Here is a 16,245-nt window from a genome sequence, read left to right as displayed (position 1 = left end):
CATTTCTCAACAAATCTACTGCTCTGCCTCTGACAGATATGATCACAACCTAGTGGATCTTCAAACCAAAGCACAGGAATGGACTGTGCACTGCAACTACATATGAGTTTGTAAAATCAGATTTAAGTTTTTAGTAGATTACCTTATCCAGAGAGGTTTAAATGGTAGGCAGGTAAGTATTTAAGTGATATGTTTTATTTGATATGTTGCTGTAGGAACAAAAATTGAAAGCTGAAATCTGAATGGTTGAGCTTTCCCGCTGCGTTAATATTGCCACATCCCAAACTGCAGAGTAGCACACTAAATAGTATGCTAAAAATAGCTCAAATACCATTAAAAGTGCACTCATTAGTGTAGTAGGTAAAGTGTAGAAGTGTGTATTCAGTGCAACACAGTATACCAAAAAATGTAATAAAAAAATCATTGTATTCAGTTTTTGGCAGTATTTTGTTAATCTAGCACTACTGGTCCTTTCTTCTGTTCCAACTGTTCCAACTGATCAAACGTCTTGACATATCATGCATCATGAAAATTTCTTAAAGTATTGCAATGTTATATTTTTTCCATATCGCCCACCTCCAGTGATTATAGCTCTGCTGTGTGACTCATTAGATGCTCAGGAAACATTTCTAATTTAAGGTATTTCTTGATTGAAGATTATATATATATATATATATATATATATATATATATATATATATATTATTTATTATATATATGATATATTATTTATTAAGGTAAATAAATGCATTTAATATGTTGATGTTAGCTTCGTATTCGCCAGCTTCTTGTTTGAAGTTCATTCTACGTTTGAGGCACCTCTATGTAACTGCAGCACCATTAAATGTGGAAAACACACACACACACTTTCACACGCTTATCCCTCTGGGTCACGGTAAATGTGGCACAGACAATTTAAATAAGAAGCTTACGAACAAGATGCAAAATCCAGCTTTATTAATATGTATCGGTTTTATGTTTTGGGAGCCACTTCTATTAGGTTTTGTAAAATCTCATGCATTGGAATTTTCTGAACTCTAGACATGTAGGATATACAGATCCAGTCCACCTATCTAGCTAAGATTCTCCCTGCAGCATTTTCTGGAGACTGCGTCTAAAGTGTCAATACATCTTTTAATATTTTTCATGGTCATTCTGGTCTATTCTGCTTGATCTTTATCTACCCGCATGCGGGGTTGTAGCTAAAGCAACAGTGACGAGATGAGCTCTATCAGAGCACAGAGTTATGTTTGTCTACCAAAATGGCGAAGTGGTATTCTGAATAAAGTAATCGAATACTATGAATTGTGGGTATTACATCATAGATATAATGCAAAAAGCAACATGACAGTACAAAGACAAATATATCGCCGAGCACTACTTCCATATGAAGACAGACACAGCTTAAGCTCAAATAAACAAAAACTGTACTAAAGGTGCTACAGCACAGAGTTACAGGTTAGAACTTAAACCTTGTTTTCGCAAGATCCATGACATGTCTCAATAAACTGACAAAAATGCCCCATCAACATAAGATTATGAAATTTATAAACTGTGAGAATGATTGCAGAAAAAAATGCCAGTCATTAGAGCATGGATGCATGTACAACACAAATCTTTATTCCCTCCTTGGTTCACTGCCCCATATTAACATGTCTTCATGCACTCTGAATGGCTCCATATTTATTTTCCATTTAGATTTAATCATGGGGGGACAAAAATAGGGCAACTCACATATTATGTCAAACAGTCACAACACTCTCAGACATCTGTTGAAATGCATGAAATGCAGCATGGGGAATGCAAATCTTAACACTTCCAGTGGAAGAACAGATAACAGATCCATTACAAACCAAGTTCAGACATAGGTCCGCCAAACTCGTTGCGAGTCTGTTATAATTACCCCATGACTCTCACACCCAATGTAAAAGCGGGAGATGATGTTCAATACGAGGGCGACATCAAGTCAGTATCTTATGTGTAAACTGTAGACAAAGTAGAGTTGAAAAACAGCTAAAAGAGAAAATTTTCATTAAACCATAACATTACCAACAGCAGGACCAACAACTACATAATCACACACCTACATCATCTCTCCAAATTCGACTTTCATTGAGATAAATAAGATGCTTTTAAACAAAAAAATAACATATACTCTTAGTTAAGATAGACTATTTTGCCAATGTCAGATGCCAATTTGACCGACAGTGGCTTGTTCACTGTTAAGTGAAAAAAAAATGATAAGGTAATGTATTTTATGGAAATATTCATTCACGTCGTTCTTGGTCTGATGTCAAGGTATCATTTAGAACCAATTGTGACATTTACATTTAGAACAGGTTGTGAAATCTACACACATACAACACAAGTCTCAACTTCTTGCCTCAGTGATTCACCCTTCAACTTCATGAAATGTGAAATTACAATCACAATTTTAGGAATCAGCCTCTGCAATACTAACAAATCTGAGCAGCCTATGCAGGGTGTTTCTTGTGAACCACTTTTAAGCCAGGTGCTCTTCTACCATAACAATCCATACAAGTAAAAAATAATGAAGAATAACTGAAAATAGCTATGTTTGCTTCTTATATAGCTATGTTTGCTTCCTCAAATAGTGACACGGTGACTGCTACTCCTCCTTAATGTCATATTTAGCCTCAAATGCCATTTTTGATAAATATCTGTGGCATACAAAGACAGTTAGGCATAAACATTAATATAGTGGCAACTAGGGGTGAGAATCAATAATGGCAAAATATTATCACAAAATTGTGCCACAATACAATTCTACTGTGATATTTAATGATTTGTGATCAGCTCTCAGCTATCCCTTCCTTTTGCTCAGGCCAGCTCCTTCACTCACTGACTCCTGAAATGTACAGCACTGTGTGGGTTGTTCATCAGCATTTCTCCCACTGTTAACTGCAAAAGTAATTTCATATTAGACTGACATTAACATAATAACTGTTGCTATTTCTGCATTTACTTAATTATAAAAGTATTTGTTCATCTTTCATTTTTGTGCAATTCTGAGAAAAATCATAGTATTGTGCACAATCATGACAGTTACTTAAAAGAAATAAAGCATTTATGGATATTCAACTGATCTGGTTTACAACATGCTTTGACTCAAACACGTGCACTACGTCTGATCACATCTTTAGTAAAGTTCACACAGCCCAATGACTGCAGAGTGAATGATAAAGATAACTGTTATTAAAAATAAGGAGTTAGTCAGGACAACTTTTTAGCTAATATGCAAAAGGGTGTGAAAAATAATCGCTTTTTAAATACATCGCAATTCTCTATTGAAAGACTCTGAATTTTAATACATGTGCTGCGATTCCCCTAATGTGAAATAAATGTACGTGCAGTGTCTTACTTTATTTTTAACTTATATCAATATAACGTGAAGATGTTTAGTATAGAACATTTACACAATTACAATCACACTTCATATATTACATGACAATCAATAATAACAATCACTCTGTCTCTCCCATCAGTCGTTTCATATGCCATGATTAGACAGTGAAAACAGATAAATGATACAAAATGTTTCCTAAATTCAATATCAGACGCACAAAAGGCTCATGCCAGACTTGCTTCTACTGACCAGTCAAATCCGCCATCTGCGAGAAAGTACCGCACTCCCAGCTCCGGATTTGATGTTATATAGTGGTCGAGGGGCTTCACAGCATCAACCGAGTAATGTAACGTAGTAGAACTTCAATCCACCGTTACTCCCGCACTCATGTGAGCTGAAAGTGTGGCTGCAGTTCCTCAACAGAGGCGCAGGCAGCTGGAAGTGTATGGCGTGCGGGTCTGAAAGTGTGGGGTCTAAAGTTGCGGTGATGCGGCTCTGCAGATAGATACTACTGTGCCATCTGCCGGCGACATACTGCCACTGCAGCAAGACGGTCTGATTTACGGATATGGACTAACCAGTCCAAGTTAATATGCAACCAGTTAATCGGTTCATACAATACCATGCAATCGTGTAACTTATATCGCCTATGGACGACTGCTTCACAGAGCTCGACTGCTATTTTTAGGATACTGAATGACCAACGTAAAAAACAAAGCCCTTTAACCATATAGCTACATTTAACTACACATCGCACTGTCACTTTGTTTATGCATCCACACATTACTTATTGTTTATGGTTAAATATATTTTATTCTATTATTTATCAATAACTTACTTTCTTTTTATATATCTGTATATATACGGATATACAGATATACAGTTTGCTCCTGCTGATTTTGCTCTTTACTGTGCTTTGTAGTGCTGCAATTGAAGAATTTCCCCCTGGGATTAATAAAGTGATCTATCTATCTATCTATCTATCTATCTATTTATCTATCTATCTATAAACCGAGTGAACGTTAACCTAGCTAGCTACCCAACAGTCTCTGGGACAGAGGGAGTGATCAAAAAACATCACAAACTTATGTTAGTTTATACAGATTACCGAAAGAGATTCATTAATGGCATATTTTATTGACTATTTTACAGTGGTGCAACTAAGTTACACTATAAAACAAATGATTTAGCTAGAACTCATAAACTTTGCTAAATTGTGCTGAGAGGGTTAGCAATCGTAGCTATCCATTAACGAACAAGCTAATATTAGCAACCCTGACAAGGCGTAAGATAATGAGCAAAAAGATGACAAAGATACTAACAAATTTAACCCAACCAGCTAACGTAAACCCAGCATTCCTCTACTGACACTCGGCTAACGTAGGTAGCCAGCTTCCATTAAGATACCGAAGCGACCATTAACTTTAGCATAAGTATTATGCTAGCTAAGCTGGCTAACTAAACGAGTTAGCTGACCTTTGACAGTTCGACAGCTAGCTAGCTAGCTAGGTCACCAGTCTGTGCACCGTCCGTCCGTCGAAATGTCTGGCAAAGGACCGTTTCATAAAATGTCCGTTACGAAAGCTCGTCGATCATTTGAATTTTAAACAATGCGTTTAACGGCTCTAGGCAGCCAATGGAATGCCTGGAGTCCTGCTGCCTTGGAGTCCTGTGAGAAACGTCCTGTTTAGAGATGAGTGCACATGAACGCCACCACCATGTCGATTATACCCAAAACGCCGATTTTTCGATGAATATTGTGTTTTACCTAAAGCATTGCGCTGGAACGATGGAAATAGTGGCAGTAATAGTAAAAGCAGTAGTATTAGAAGTAATAGTATTAACAATAGTAATAGAAGTAAGTTAGTAATAGCATTAGGCACTTTCTGTGAATGGAGTTTTTATCTCTTTAAATATTTCTTTAAAATATTTTTTGACAGCGTTAGTCAAAGTGCATAACCTTCACAAAATGTTATTTTCCCACCTCACATTGTAAACTCGGCTTTGAGTAACAGGATTATGCAGTTTTTTTTTTGTTTGTTTGTTTGTTTTTTGTTAAATAAATAAAGAGGGAAAAATAGTTATTTTAACATTACCTTGCTTGGAAATCGACAAAATAACTTTGCAACTTTGGTGTTACTGGACGATTTTAATGAATATATTTCATAGAGAAGTTCAGTGAGGACAGCCCCAAATTACCATATTAAAGGTGGATACAGACATTTGTGTTTTTGTGATCATTTACTAACTGAATTTTAAGAATTTTATTTTAAGTTAAAGTACAGATCCCCTTCCTTTTTACAAAAAATAAAAAAAAATGAGTCACTTTATTGCTTAAACTCTATTTATGGAAAGTGCCAGTAGTAATAATAGTGGTGGTAGTATACCAGCTGACATAATTTTGTATGTAAATAAATAAATAATAGTATTTTGAATGGTGTTCTCTGTGTTGGGCAGAGGCGGCATGTGTTTGAGAGTTTTTAGCTGGGGATATGGCCTAGTTCAGCAACATGTACTCCAACAGAGATAATTTCTCTGGTGCAGCAGTGATCACCTTAACAAACATCAGCACCCCCTATTGGGAGACTAGTATAATCAAGAGAATGGCAGAAGTACCATGAAGGTAAAAAAACAAAAATACGAAGGACCCGAGATCTAAAAACTTTAAAAAGCAATAATAGTTAATACTCCAGTGACAATATCAGGGTGTATTTTAAAGAAAATACAAACACAGAAGGTTGGCATTTGTGTATATGTCCTTCAGGGTCCTACTTGTGCTCATACAAACATGACATATTGCTGTCTATCTGCAGTAATGAAATTCTTAAATGTGCATCCCATTTAGCAGTTTCCCATTAAAAGATCACATTTTATGCGATCTGTTTCTCTCTGGTCATTCAATAGGCAAAGTTCACCTACACAAGCACAATACAGATTAAGAGCAGATTAACTTTGCCCCAAGGTGCAATTAAAAAAATAAAAACAAATATCTGTCTCAGATCTCTTTTCACCAAGGTGCTGTGGGTTACAACAGCAGATGCTAATGTAAAAATTTGCATGTTATATGTAATATTTATTTATTACATATGTGTGTGTATATAGTGCCCATTAATTATATATATATATATATATATATATATATATATATATATATATATACACACACACACACATACAATCCCATTTCCAAAAAAGTTGGGACACTGTGAAAAATGTAAATAAAAATAAAATGCAATGATGTGCAAATCATTTAAACCCTCTATTTAATTAAAATAGCTATTTCTGTTGAAACTGAGAAATTTTATTGTCTTTTAAAAAATATATGCCCATAGATGCCAGCAACATGTTCCAAAAAAGCTGGGATGGGGGCAACAAAATCTAGTAAAGTTGTGTAATGCTTGAAAAAACACAGGTCAGTAACATGATTGGGTATAAAATGAGCATCACAGAGAGGCTGAGTCTTTCAGAAGTAAAGATGAGGAGGGGTTGAAAGACTGCGTGATCAAATAGTGGAACGATTCAAAAATAACGTTTCTCAACATGAAATAGCAAAGAACTTTTGCTTTTTATCATATACAGTACATAATATTATTAAAAGATTCAGAGAATCTGGAGAAATTTCTGTATGTAAGGGACAAGGCCAAAAACCAGTATTTGCTGGCCGTGATCTTTGGGCCTTCAGATGGCACTGCATAAAAAACAGACATGATTCTGTAGTGGAAATCACTGCATGGGCTCAGGGACATGTCTGAAAACCACTATCTGTGAAAACAGTTCGTTGCTGCATCCACAAATGCAAGTTAAAACTCCAAAAAGCAAAGAAGAAATCATAAATAAACAAGATCCAGAAACGCTGCCACCTTCTGCCCCAGCTCATTTAAAATGGACCAAGGGAAAGTGGAAAAGTGTCCTGTGGTCCGACAAATCAACATTTAAATTTCTTTTTGGAAATCATGGACACAGCGTCCTCCAGGCTAAAGACCACTCAGCTTGTCATCAGTGCACAGTTAGTTTTCATGATGGTATAGAGAAGCATTAGTGCACATGGCATGGGTGACTGGCACATCTGTGAAGGCACCATTAATGCTGAATGATATATACAGGTTTTGGAAACATATGCTGCCATCCAGAGGACGTCTTTTTTAGGGAAGGCCTTGATTATTTCAGTAAGACAATGTCAAGCCACATTCTGCATGTATTACAACAACATGGCTCTGTATTAAAAGAGTCCAGGTGCTAAGCTGGCCTGCCTGCAGTCCAGACCTGATAACATTTGTCACATTACAAAATTAAAAATACAATAAAGGAGACCCCAAACTGTTGAGCCACTGAAATCCTATGTTAGGAAAAAATTGGAAAACATTTCACTTTCAAAACTACAGCAGTCAGTTCCCAAACACTTACAGAGTGTTTTTAAAAGAAGAGGTGATGAAACACAGTGGTAAACATGCCCCCGTCCCAACTTTTTGGGAACATTGCTGCCATCAAATTCAAAATGGGCAAATATTTTTCAACATTTGATTTGTTGTCTTTGTACAATTTTCAATGAAATATACAGTTTAAATGATTTGCACATCATTGAATTTTGTTTTTATTTAGATTTTGCAAGGCATCCCAATTTTTTTTAAAAATACAACAACCCCATTGTTAAAAAACTGTGCTGTGTGTATGTATATATATATATATGTATATATATATATACACACACACACACACACACACACACACGCATACTGTTATACAGTGGTTTCAAGACCACTAATGAGTGGTGTTGCGGCAAGGTGACTTCTTTTCTCTGTATAAAATAGGTTCACTGAAATAATCCTAGATTTGTCACTTGCTTACCATAAAATAAAACTTTTTCATTTAAATTTCAACGCACTAACAGTGTATTGTTAGTATTGTCTCCTGACCAGAGAATAAAATAAACCATCTACATGGTTTCGGAAAATATGTGACACGTGACATTTTTCTTTCTCTGTAAAATAATTTCAAATAAACTTTATTTATGCATAAACTGAGTCTGAACTTTCGATCTTGTTACACATAAACAAAAAGAGACGGAAAAAACACCTTCCACCCTTCATACTACCATCTTTATACTCAATTTGTTTTAAACAAATACTCACTGTACAATACAATGTATTCAGTATTACAATGTGCCTTCAGAATACAGTGGTTGCGTTCATTCTGTTTCTGTCTCAAATGCAGTGCATTAACTGATGTTCACTCGATGTATTCAGTTTTAGAGGAATGCATTGTACAGGTTAAAAGATTAAAAAAAAAAGCAGAAAAGTAACAGTAAGAAGGACAACAGATACACAATTATTTTCCTTCAAGAGTCTTTCAATAAAGAAAAAAGGCATCTTAAGGCTTATATGCTGAATTAGATGGACTTTTCTCAGTAGGTAGAGAGGTCTGAAGAGTAAATTACAGCTCTTATGTTGACCTTTTTTTTTATTATTCAAACTGAACAAAACACTGGTATTCATAACTATCATCCACGAAAGACTATTCTTACTAACAAAACATGTTTAGAGAAAAAGACATGAAAAAGAAAGACAGCAAGAAGCCAAAGACCAGTTCCCCTCAAGTTCTATCTGCCAGTGATTTTTAAGAGAACAGCTACCAAATTACCAGCTGGCGTCCCCAGCCTCCTAATATTCACATCCTCAAGAGTTTCTTAGCAACTGATTGTGGAATGTAATATGATATTGGGTCAGCATCCATGACCAACTGCATTACCTGTAATCATTTATAGTAGTCGACATGTCTTCATTAATGCATCAATGAGATTTCTTTTTTTTCCTTTCTTTTTCTCTCTTTTTTATTTATTTATTTATTTTATTTTTTTTACACCTGCACGCCTCATGAGAGAGCAGCAGTGTTCCTGAGAGGCCTGCCAGAGTAGTGTAGCAGGTGGTGAACAGAGGTGTTGAACGCTGGCAATGCAGGGGAGAAAAACAGCATCCTTTAGACAATTGTTTAATTCTCCTCAATGAGGGTAATGTCTAATTCAGTACAATCCCTCTCAAAAACACTTTGTTGTCCCCCATCACGCGCAGAGTCTGCCTCCTCTCTCTCCTCCTCCTCCTCATCACTTTCACTCAGCGGTCCAATACTCGTCCTTCCTAGGCCTTCAGCAGGCGAGCATGACCCTCTGAAGTCTCCAAAAAAAGGCTCAAGGCCCATGCAGACATCCCCTCCACAGGCAAGTTTACCACGCTCCAAACAGCTTAGGGGATCCGTGCTTCGGGTCTGAAAACAAAGTTTTAAAAATGTAGAAGATTAATTACAAAAATAAGCAGATACAAAACAACAGGGTAAGTTAACTGTGATGAGTACTAAACTTGTTGGTTTGACTGCAATCCCATTCTGTACACTACAATAACAAGTATTGTCTTTTAATTGCACTGCCAGAGTTCGGTCAAGACCATGCTTCAATTTCTGATATATATTTCCAACTCTAGTCCTAGAGGGCCAGGTATCTCCAAACCGTGCTGAAACTCCAACACAGGAGTTTGGTTTTCTCAAACTTTACTGCTAAAAACATGTTTAGACCACAATTGTGCCTGCACTGAAATTTTCAAGCCTGCTGCGAGGCACTGTTCTCAAGGCTGTATTGAACATTGGCTAGAATAAACAATCAACGTGTTAGCGGAGCAATAAATACTGACAGAAACTAACCTAGGCAAATGGTATGTGATCCTTACACATTTCAGATGATTGAGAGATCATTTCAGGAATTCAAGTGCTTTGTAGGGCACTGGCTCTTAATCCAGGCCACATTTCGTTTTCCCCTAGTCTAACACACCTGAGTCAACTCATCAGGTTCATGAGAGCAAATCAAAAACGAAAACATTGAGGTAACTTTAAAAAATAGGAATGGCTTCACTGTTTAATTAACTATTTAATTTTAAGTTAAGGCTACAAATTCATCTTTAGTAAATTGTTCATTCTCAAGTAAGAGATACAACCCCATTTCCAAAAAAGTTAGGATGCTGTGCAGAATGTAAATAAAAATAGGTTGCAATGATATGCAAATTATGTTAACCATATTTTTAAAGGAAAGTACTACAAAGACAACATATCAAATGTTTTTAACTTGCATTTGTGGATGCAGCGATGGATTGTTTTCACAGACAGTGGTTTTCAGAAGTGTTTCTGAGCCCATGCAGTGATTTCCACTACAGAACCATGTCTGTTTTTAATGCAGTGCTGCCTGAGGGCCTGGAGATCACAGCCAGTCAATATTGGTTTTAGGCCTTGTCCCTTGCATACAAAAATGTCTCTTGATTCTGTGAATCTTTTAATGATATTATATACCTTAGATAAAGGAATCCCCCATGTTCTCATCCATTTTATGTTGAGAGACGTTATTCTTGAACTGCTGCTCTACTTGATCGTGCAGTCTGTCACAGAGTGGTGAACACTCCTCATCTTAACTTCTGAAAGACTCAGCCTCTCTGGGATGCTTTTTCATACCCAATCATGTTACTGACCTGTTGCCAATCAACCACCAGGCGTTTTTTTTAGCATTACACAACTTTACCAGCCTTTTGTTGCCCCTGTCCCAAAGTTTTTGGAACGTGTTGTTGGCAGTAAATTCAAAATGGGCATATATTTTTCAAAAAACAAAACTTTTCAGTTTCAACATTTGATATGTCGTCATTTGATCTGCACAGGATCCCAACTTTTTTGAAGTGGGGTTGTACATAAACTCTGAAGTACAGAATTCAAACTTAAGTAATGTTTACTATATCTTCTATTTAGTTGCATTTCCTTTCTAAAAATATCAGTAGCATACTGATACTTGCTTTGTAGTAAAATATATTATTATAGTTCACAGTGCAGAACTGTGACTTTCAGAACATTGCTTTGATATGTATTACTGGTGTGCATTTACATTTCCTCTCAAATACAGAGCAGTGCAAGTGCATTACATTACATCACATCACATTACATTACATTACATCTCTCATGAGGTGTCCAGAACCTGAAAATTAAAAGTCACTATTACCTGTGTCATTTTTGCGAAGTCTAGCACAGGCCGCGCACATGGTCGGTCTGGATCCCTGCGGCGCTTCAGACCAGGTTTAAGCAGGAGTAGGTCACAAGGCTGAGAGTGACAGCGTGGAAGTTGAGGAGGAAGAGCACGGCGCACGGAAGATGGAGTGCTGCACGCCGATGATGGCGAGGCGGGCACTGCTGGAGGATGGGATGGGGGCTGGGGGGGTACCTGGGGCGGTGGAAGGAAGTGTGCGGCGGCTTCACGGATGAGTACAGGAGACAGTGAGAAGCGTCGCTGTGGAGGATGAGGAGGGTGAAGAGGAGAAGGTGAGGAAGAACATGAGGAGGGCGAAGGGAAAAAGCAGCAACATGCACCGCCTCCAGAAGTGTCACTTGGATCCCACGGGAAACTCCATGGCAGAGGGGAATCTGGGGAAAGAGCCAAACTGAAGAAGGTGGGGCTGGAAGAAGAATGCAGAGAGGAATTTAGAGAGGAACTGGGGGCACGCAGCGGACATGGCCCCCCCGCGCCCCCTCCACTGTGGCATCGACGGTTCACTGGTGTCCAGACCTTGGAGGCACTCGGCCGCCAGGTGTACCGGCAGCGTGAAAGGTCCTCCGGTACAGACAGTGAACGACAGTGGCGTTTGGGGGGTGGCGGGGGGGGAGGGGGTGGCCCGGGAAAAGACAGGTCCGTCACAGAGGTGCTTGGAGCAAGCGGACGATTCAGGGTGTCCCCCTCCGGCAGGTGGGCAGCAGAAGGTCCAAGGGGCACAGGGCCGGGGGGGAAGCTGGAGCTTAGGACACCCTGCAGGCCAGACTTTGAGGAAGGGCAGAGTTGCCAATAACTGCTCTCTATGGAACATGAAAAGAACACAATATGTTACAAGCACAAGCAGTTAGCAACACAACTTTAAACCTTTTTTCCTTATTCTTTCTCAGACATTTTGGAAGTGGCAAGTTAACATGTGACATTTCATTTGCTGTCAAGTCCTCAATAATGGACATGCAAGAGCGCTGCAGAATTTGTGGGTCAAATCGTACATACATAAACACACATGCACAATATATGTGTGTGTGTGTGTGTGTGTGTGTGTGTGTGTGTGTATGTATGTATATATGTGTGTAACACACACCAATATGATTCCAATTTCGTACTGGCATGTGTCTTCCGGTTAACCCACATTCTGGGATTCTGAGCTAAAATGTATGCATTTTACTTATTTCACTGCACTTATAAATCCTATATTTCTCTGAAATGCTAATCCAGGTGAATCTATTCCCAATTGCTACATTTTACGAATGTTTATTATCGGCACTGGATCACAATTTTCTTCGTCAGCTTTAATTTGAAAGTTTGTACAACCATATCATAACCAGGTAAGGACTGTAGCCTTTTTATCAAATTTCACTGAAGGGCCAAAAATAAGTTGGTTGTGCAAGTCGCTAATTCTAGATGTGGCATTTGCACCTGGAGTTTGTTGCTGTTGCCTCTCATTATGAGGACAAAACAAAATAAATGCCAATGACAGTATAGCAGGCCACTGTGATGCTTTAAAAAAAAAAATCAGAATAAGTCAGAGACATAGCAAAAAATGGTCAGGTTTCTCAAATTCATTTGGTACATTGCTATGATTGCTATAAAAAGCCCCCGAAAATGGCAGCATTACAGGCCTGGCAGATTATATCTAACAGGGAGATCTAGTGTCCCCTCAAATGGAAATCTACATATTGAAAAATAATACCCAAATCTTTTGGAATAATGCAGCTCACTCCTCTGGCACTACAGTTTATTCCACTGGAATGTTAATGCACATAATATCCTCCACAAAGTACATTCTGGTCTCCAACAAATATATATATATATATATATATATATATATATATATATATATATAGCTTCTAAAGACTTATTTCACTGCATACTTACCAGGCATCAATCCATCTGTGGGCCAGCAGGTTTCAGTGAGGCTGTGAGGATCTTGCCAATGCTAAAAGAGAAATATTACTGAGATAAGAATGAAAGGGATATATGGGGTGTACAGCAGTGAAATATTCATTCACATGGGCCATGTTATCTGCTACACCAACCATATAGGTGTGCTTAATAGGTATACATTGAAAAAAAATCACAGCCCATCTGAGAATGGTCCACCACCCAAATAACACCTGGTCAAAAGCCATCCTGTGGTGGTCCTTTTCCATCCAAGGTGGTGGGAGGCCAATTAATTGTAAACCTATTAAGTGCACCTATAAGTTAGATGAACCTGATGAAAGACTCATATTCATTGGCCATTTTATGGGGTGTTTCCATTATTTTTTTGGGATTCACAGGAATTGTAAGCACTTTTGCATTTAATAAAATCAATACAAATAACATTAAACAAAACATGCTTTACCAAGCTGAAGTCCAGTGGCTGCGGCTGATGTTAAGACTGTGGATTTGCGCAACATTTAGCATAACCATGGCTTGGCAAATGAGGAGGGCTGACGTGAAGCTGTTGATCATCTGAGAGAATCGTAGATAGCACAGGCTCCCCTTCCAGACCAGTTGCAGCTAACATGATGACTTCATCACCTGAGGACGAATTAGAGATGCAATTACTCACTGTTGCTCAGGGACATATTAGAAGCAACAGAGATCCATAAACAACAAACTCCCTGTCAATAGCTATAGTACTGAATAGAGCTAAGTGGTATAGACCTGCAGTAATATCTTTAAACTGTGCTGACATTTGGCTAAATTATATCCCTGTTATATATATTTATATATGTGTGTGTGCGCGCAGGTATATCACACACACACACACACACACATATATACATACACACACACACACACACACATACATATACATACATACACATACACACACACGCACATATACGTGCACACATACATGTATGTATGTACATACAAATACACACACGCCCAGATTACATACATACACATTTAATTATTTATGTATTTATTTATTCATTCATATATTATTTTTACACACAGACATACAAACAGATTGCAGCCTATAAGAGAAGCTAATGAAACGGAAGTGACGATGGAGGACACCCTTGTCAAATGGCATCCTGCCTGACATTCATCTTGGATGACATGTTACACCAGTAAAAACAATGTCTGTGTAATTTTAAACATGTTCGTGTTACTAAAAGATTAAACAGAAAGATTAACGGTTGGAGGTCTAAAAGCTGATGTATCAACTCACACGGACGCATCCAGGCTTTGGTACATGTTAGTTAGCTGATGTTGGTTTATTTAGCTACTCAGGGACAACAGCATGGACAAACCCCACTGTCCCGTTTTTAAATCATAATCTGAGTAGCAATCAAAGGCTCCCGTATAAGAAGCTGTTTTAAGCAGTCAACTCTGTGGCCAATGTCAGCTAGCAATCTTGCTAGCATAACACAAATCTAGCTAATGAGCTAAACATCTCCAGGTCCGTCGGATGTCGGGCCGGTCGCTCTGTTGCAGCTGAACTAGAGATTCATAGCGAACCGCTGCGTGGTCAGCTAGATATGACTGATCGAAAAACACGCCTTCTCCTCATGTTGTGTTACAAAATACATCAGCTTAACAAATAAATATCTATGCAAAAGCGCAACCCAGAAACAGAAAGCTAGCCAATAAAGCCATTTAGCTAACTAGTCAGGCAGCGATAGGCACAAGGCTGGCTCGCTACCTAGAAAGCAGTAATGGCAGCGATGGCACAGGCCCACTAAATCAGGACATTCAACGGCGGCTAGCTAGCTATCTGCCTAGTGATCACCAACCGCAGCAAATAATGCAAGCAATAAATATCGCAATGCAAAGGCACCTATTTATTATAGCCTACGGCTCTAAAATACTGATGTAACGAGCATGCGTGAATCTAATTGATTTGAGCCAGACAATAACACACCGGAGTTACTGGGGGGCGTTTAACATTACTGATCTTGACTTACCTCGCCAATGATGGAGACCAGCGCAGCAGCCTCATCGGGCCTGTGGAGCCAGGCTAGCTAGTTCACATTGGTCTACCATTGCTGAGATCAAACAATTCAGACACAACAGTTAGCTCGCTAGCTAACCGACTCGGATACCCATGGCGTAATGCTAGCTATTGTCAATCCCCGTTCCCTTCACCTAGTACAAACATGCCGTAAAAATAACGTTCAGGATCCACTATAATCTAACAGAAATTACATACATAGGATGTGAGGGGCGCTATAGTATAGAATTGCTACTGAAAGCTCGACATTTCACTGCCTTCCCATCGTTTCCCATTAGGAAAATAAGAACGCCCGTAGAAATTCAGTGGTTTCCATCTGCAGAGCCTCCAGCCCCCCGCCCCCGCTGAACCGCACCATGAAGACTGAGTGCCAACGCCCCCTAGCGTTCTTCTGTGAGGTAGCAGCACGGCGCGCAGTACCCAACGACGACTGGCCGGGGAAGAACAGAGGGGGGCAGTAAGTTGGCCTGGTTACATTTTCTACATTTGCTTAGGCTCCATATTTGTGAGAACACTGGGTAGCAGTTTAGTGATTCACATTTCAGTACCAGATTTATTTTCGTGTTGAATTTTTGTTGACTTCTTTGGTTTTCCTCTTAATCTTTGGCTGTGTTCCAAACGGCATAACATACTAAATAGCACCACAAAAACAGCGCACCGTCCCATTAGAACTGCATTCATTAGTACATTATGATGGTATGTGAGGTTAAATTTTGTAATAGAAACATCCCCTCAAAAACAAACTCTTCCTACGCTTTTGACAAAGGCTGCTGTCTTCCCAGAGATAACGTAGCACTTTATTACTTTCATTTGTATTTAAGCCACTAGATATAAAATAACTTTTTTTTGAGGATGATCGTTTTT

General features: G+C 38.5%; 1 protein-coding gene across 1 annotated transcript; it reads right to left on the bottom strand.

Moving 5' to 3' along the window:
* Nucleotides 1–8,334: 8,334 nt before the first annotated feature.
* Nucleotides 8,335–15,717, bottom strand: fam53c (family with sequence similarity 53 member C). The gene is made up of 5 exons (XM_036588700.1): nucleotides 15,335–15,717; nucleotides 13,777–13,955; nucleotides 13,308–13,368; nucleotides 11,388–12,232; nucleotides 8,335–9,625 (listed from the first exon to the last, which is right to left on the bottom strand). The coding sequence occupies exons 3-5, from the start codon at nucleotides 13,312–13,314 to the stop codon at nucleotides 9,353–9,355; spliced, it is 1,125 nt and encodes a 374-aa protein (XP_036444593.1). The 5' UTR covers nucleotides 13,315–13,368; nucleotides 13,777–13,955; nucleotides 15,335–15,717; the 3' UTR covers nucleotides 8,335–9,352.
* Between the last annotated feature and the right edge of the window lie 528 nt (nucleotides 15,718–16,245).

Source organism: Colossoma macropomum, unplaced genomic scaffold (genome assembly GCF_904425465.1).
Source record: "Colossoma macropomum unplaced genomic scaffold, Colossoma_macropomum, whole genome shotgun sequence".
Taxonomy (NCBI): Eukaryota; Metazoa; Chordata; class Actinopteri; order Characiformes; family Serrasalmidae; genus Colossoma; species Colossoma macropomum.
The sequence above is the reverse complement of the archived record's forward strand: the minus strand, read 5'-3'. Positions and strand labels throughout refer to the sequence as shown.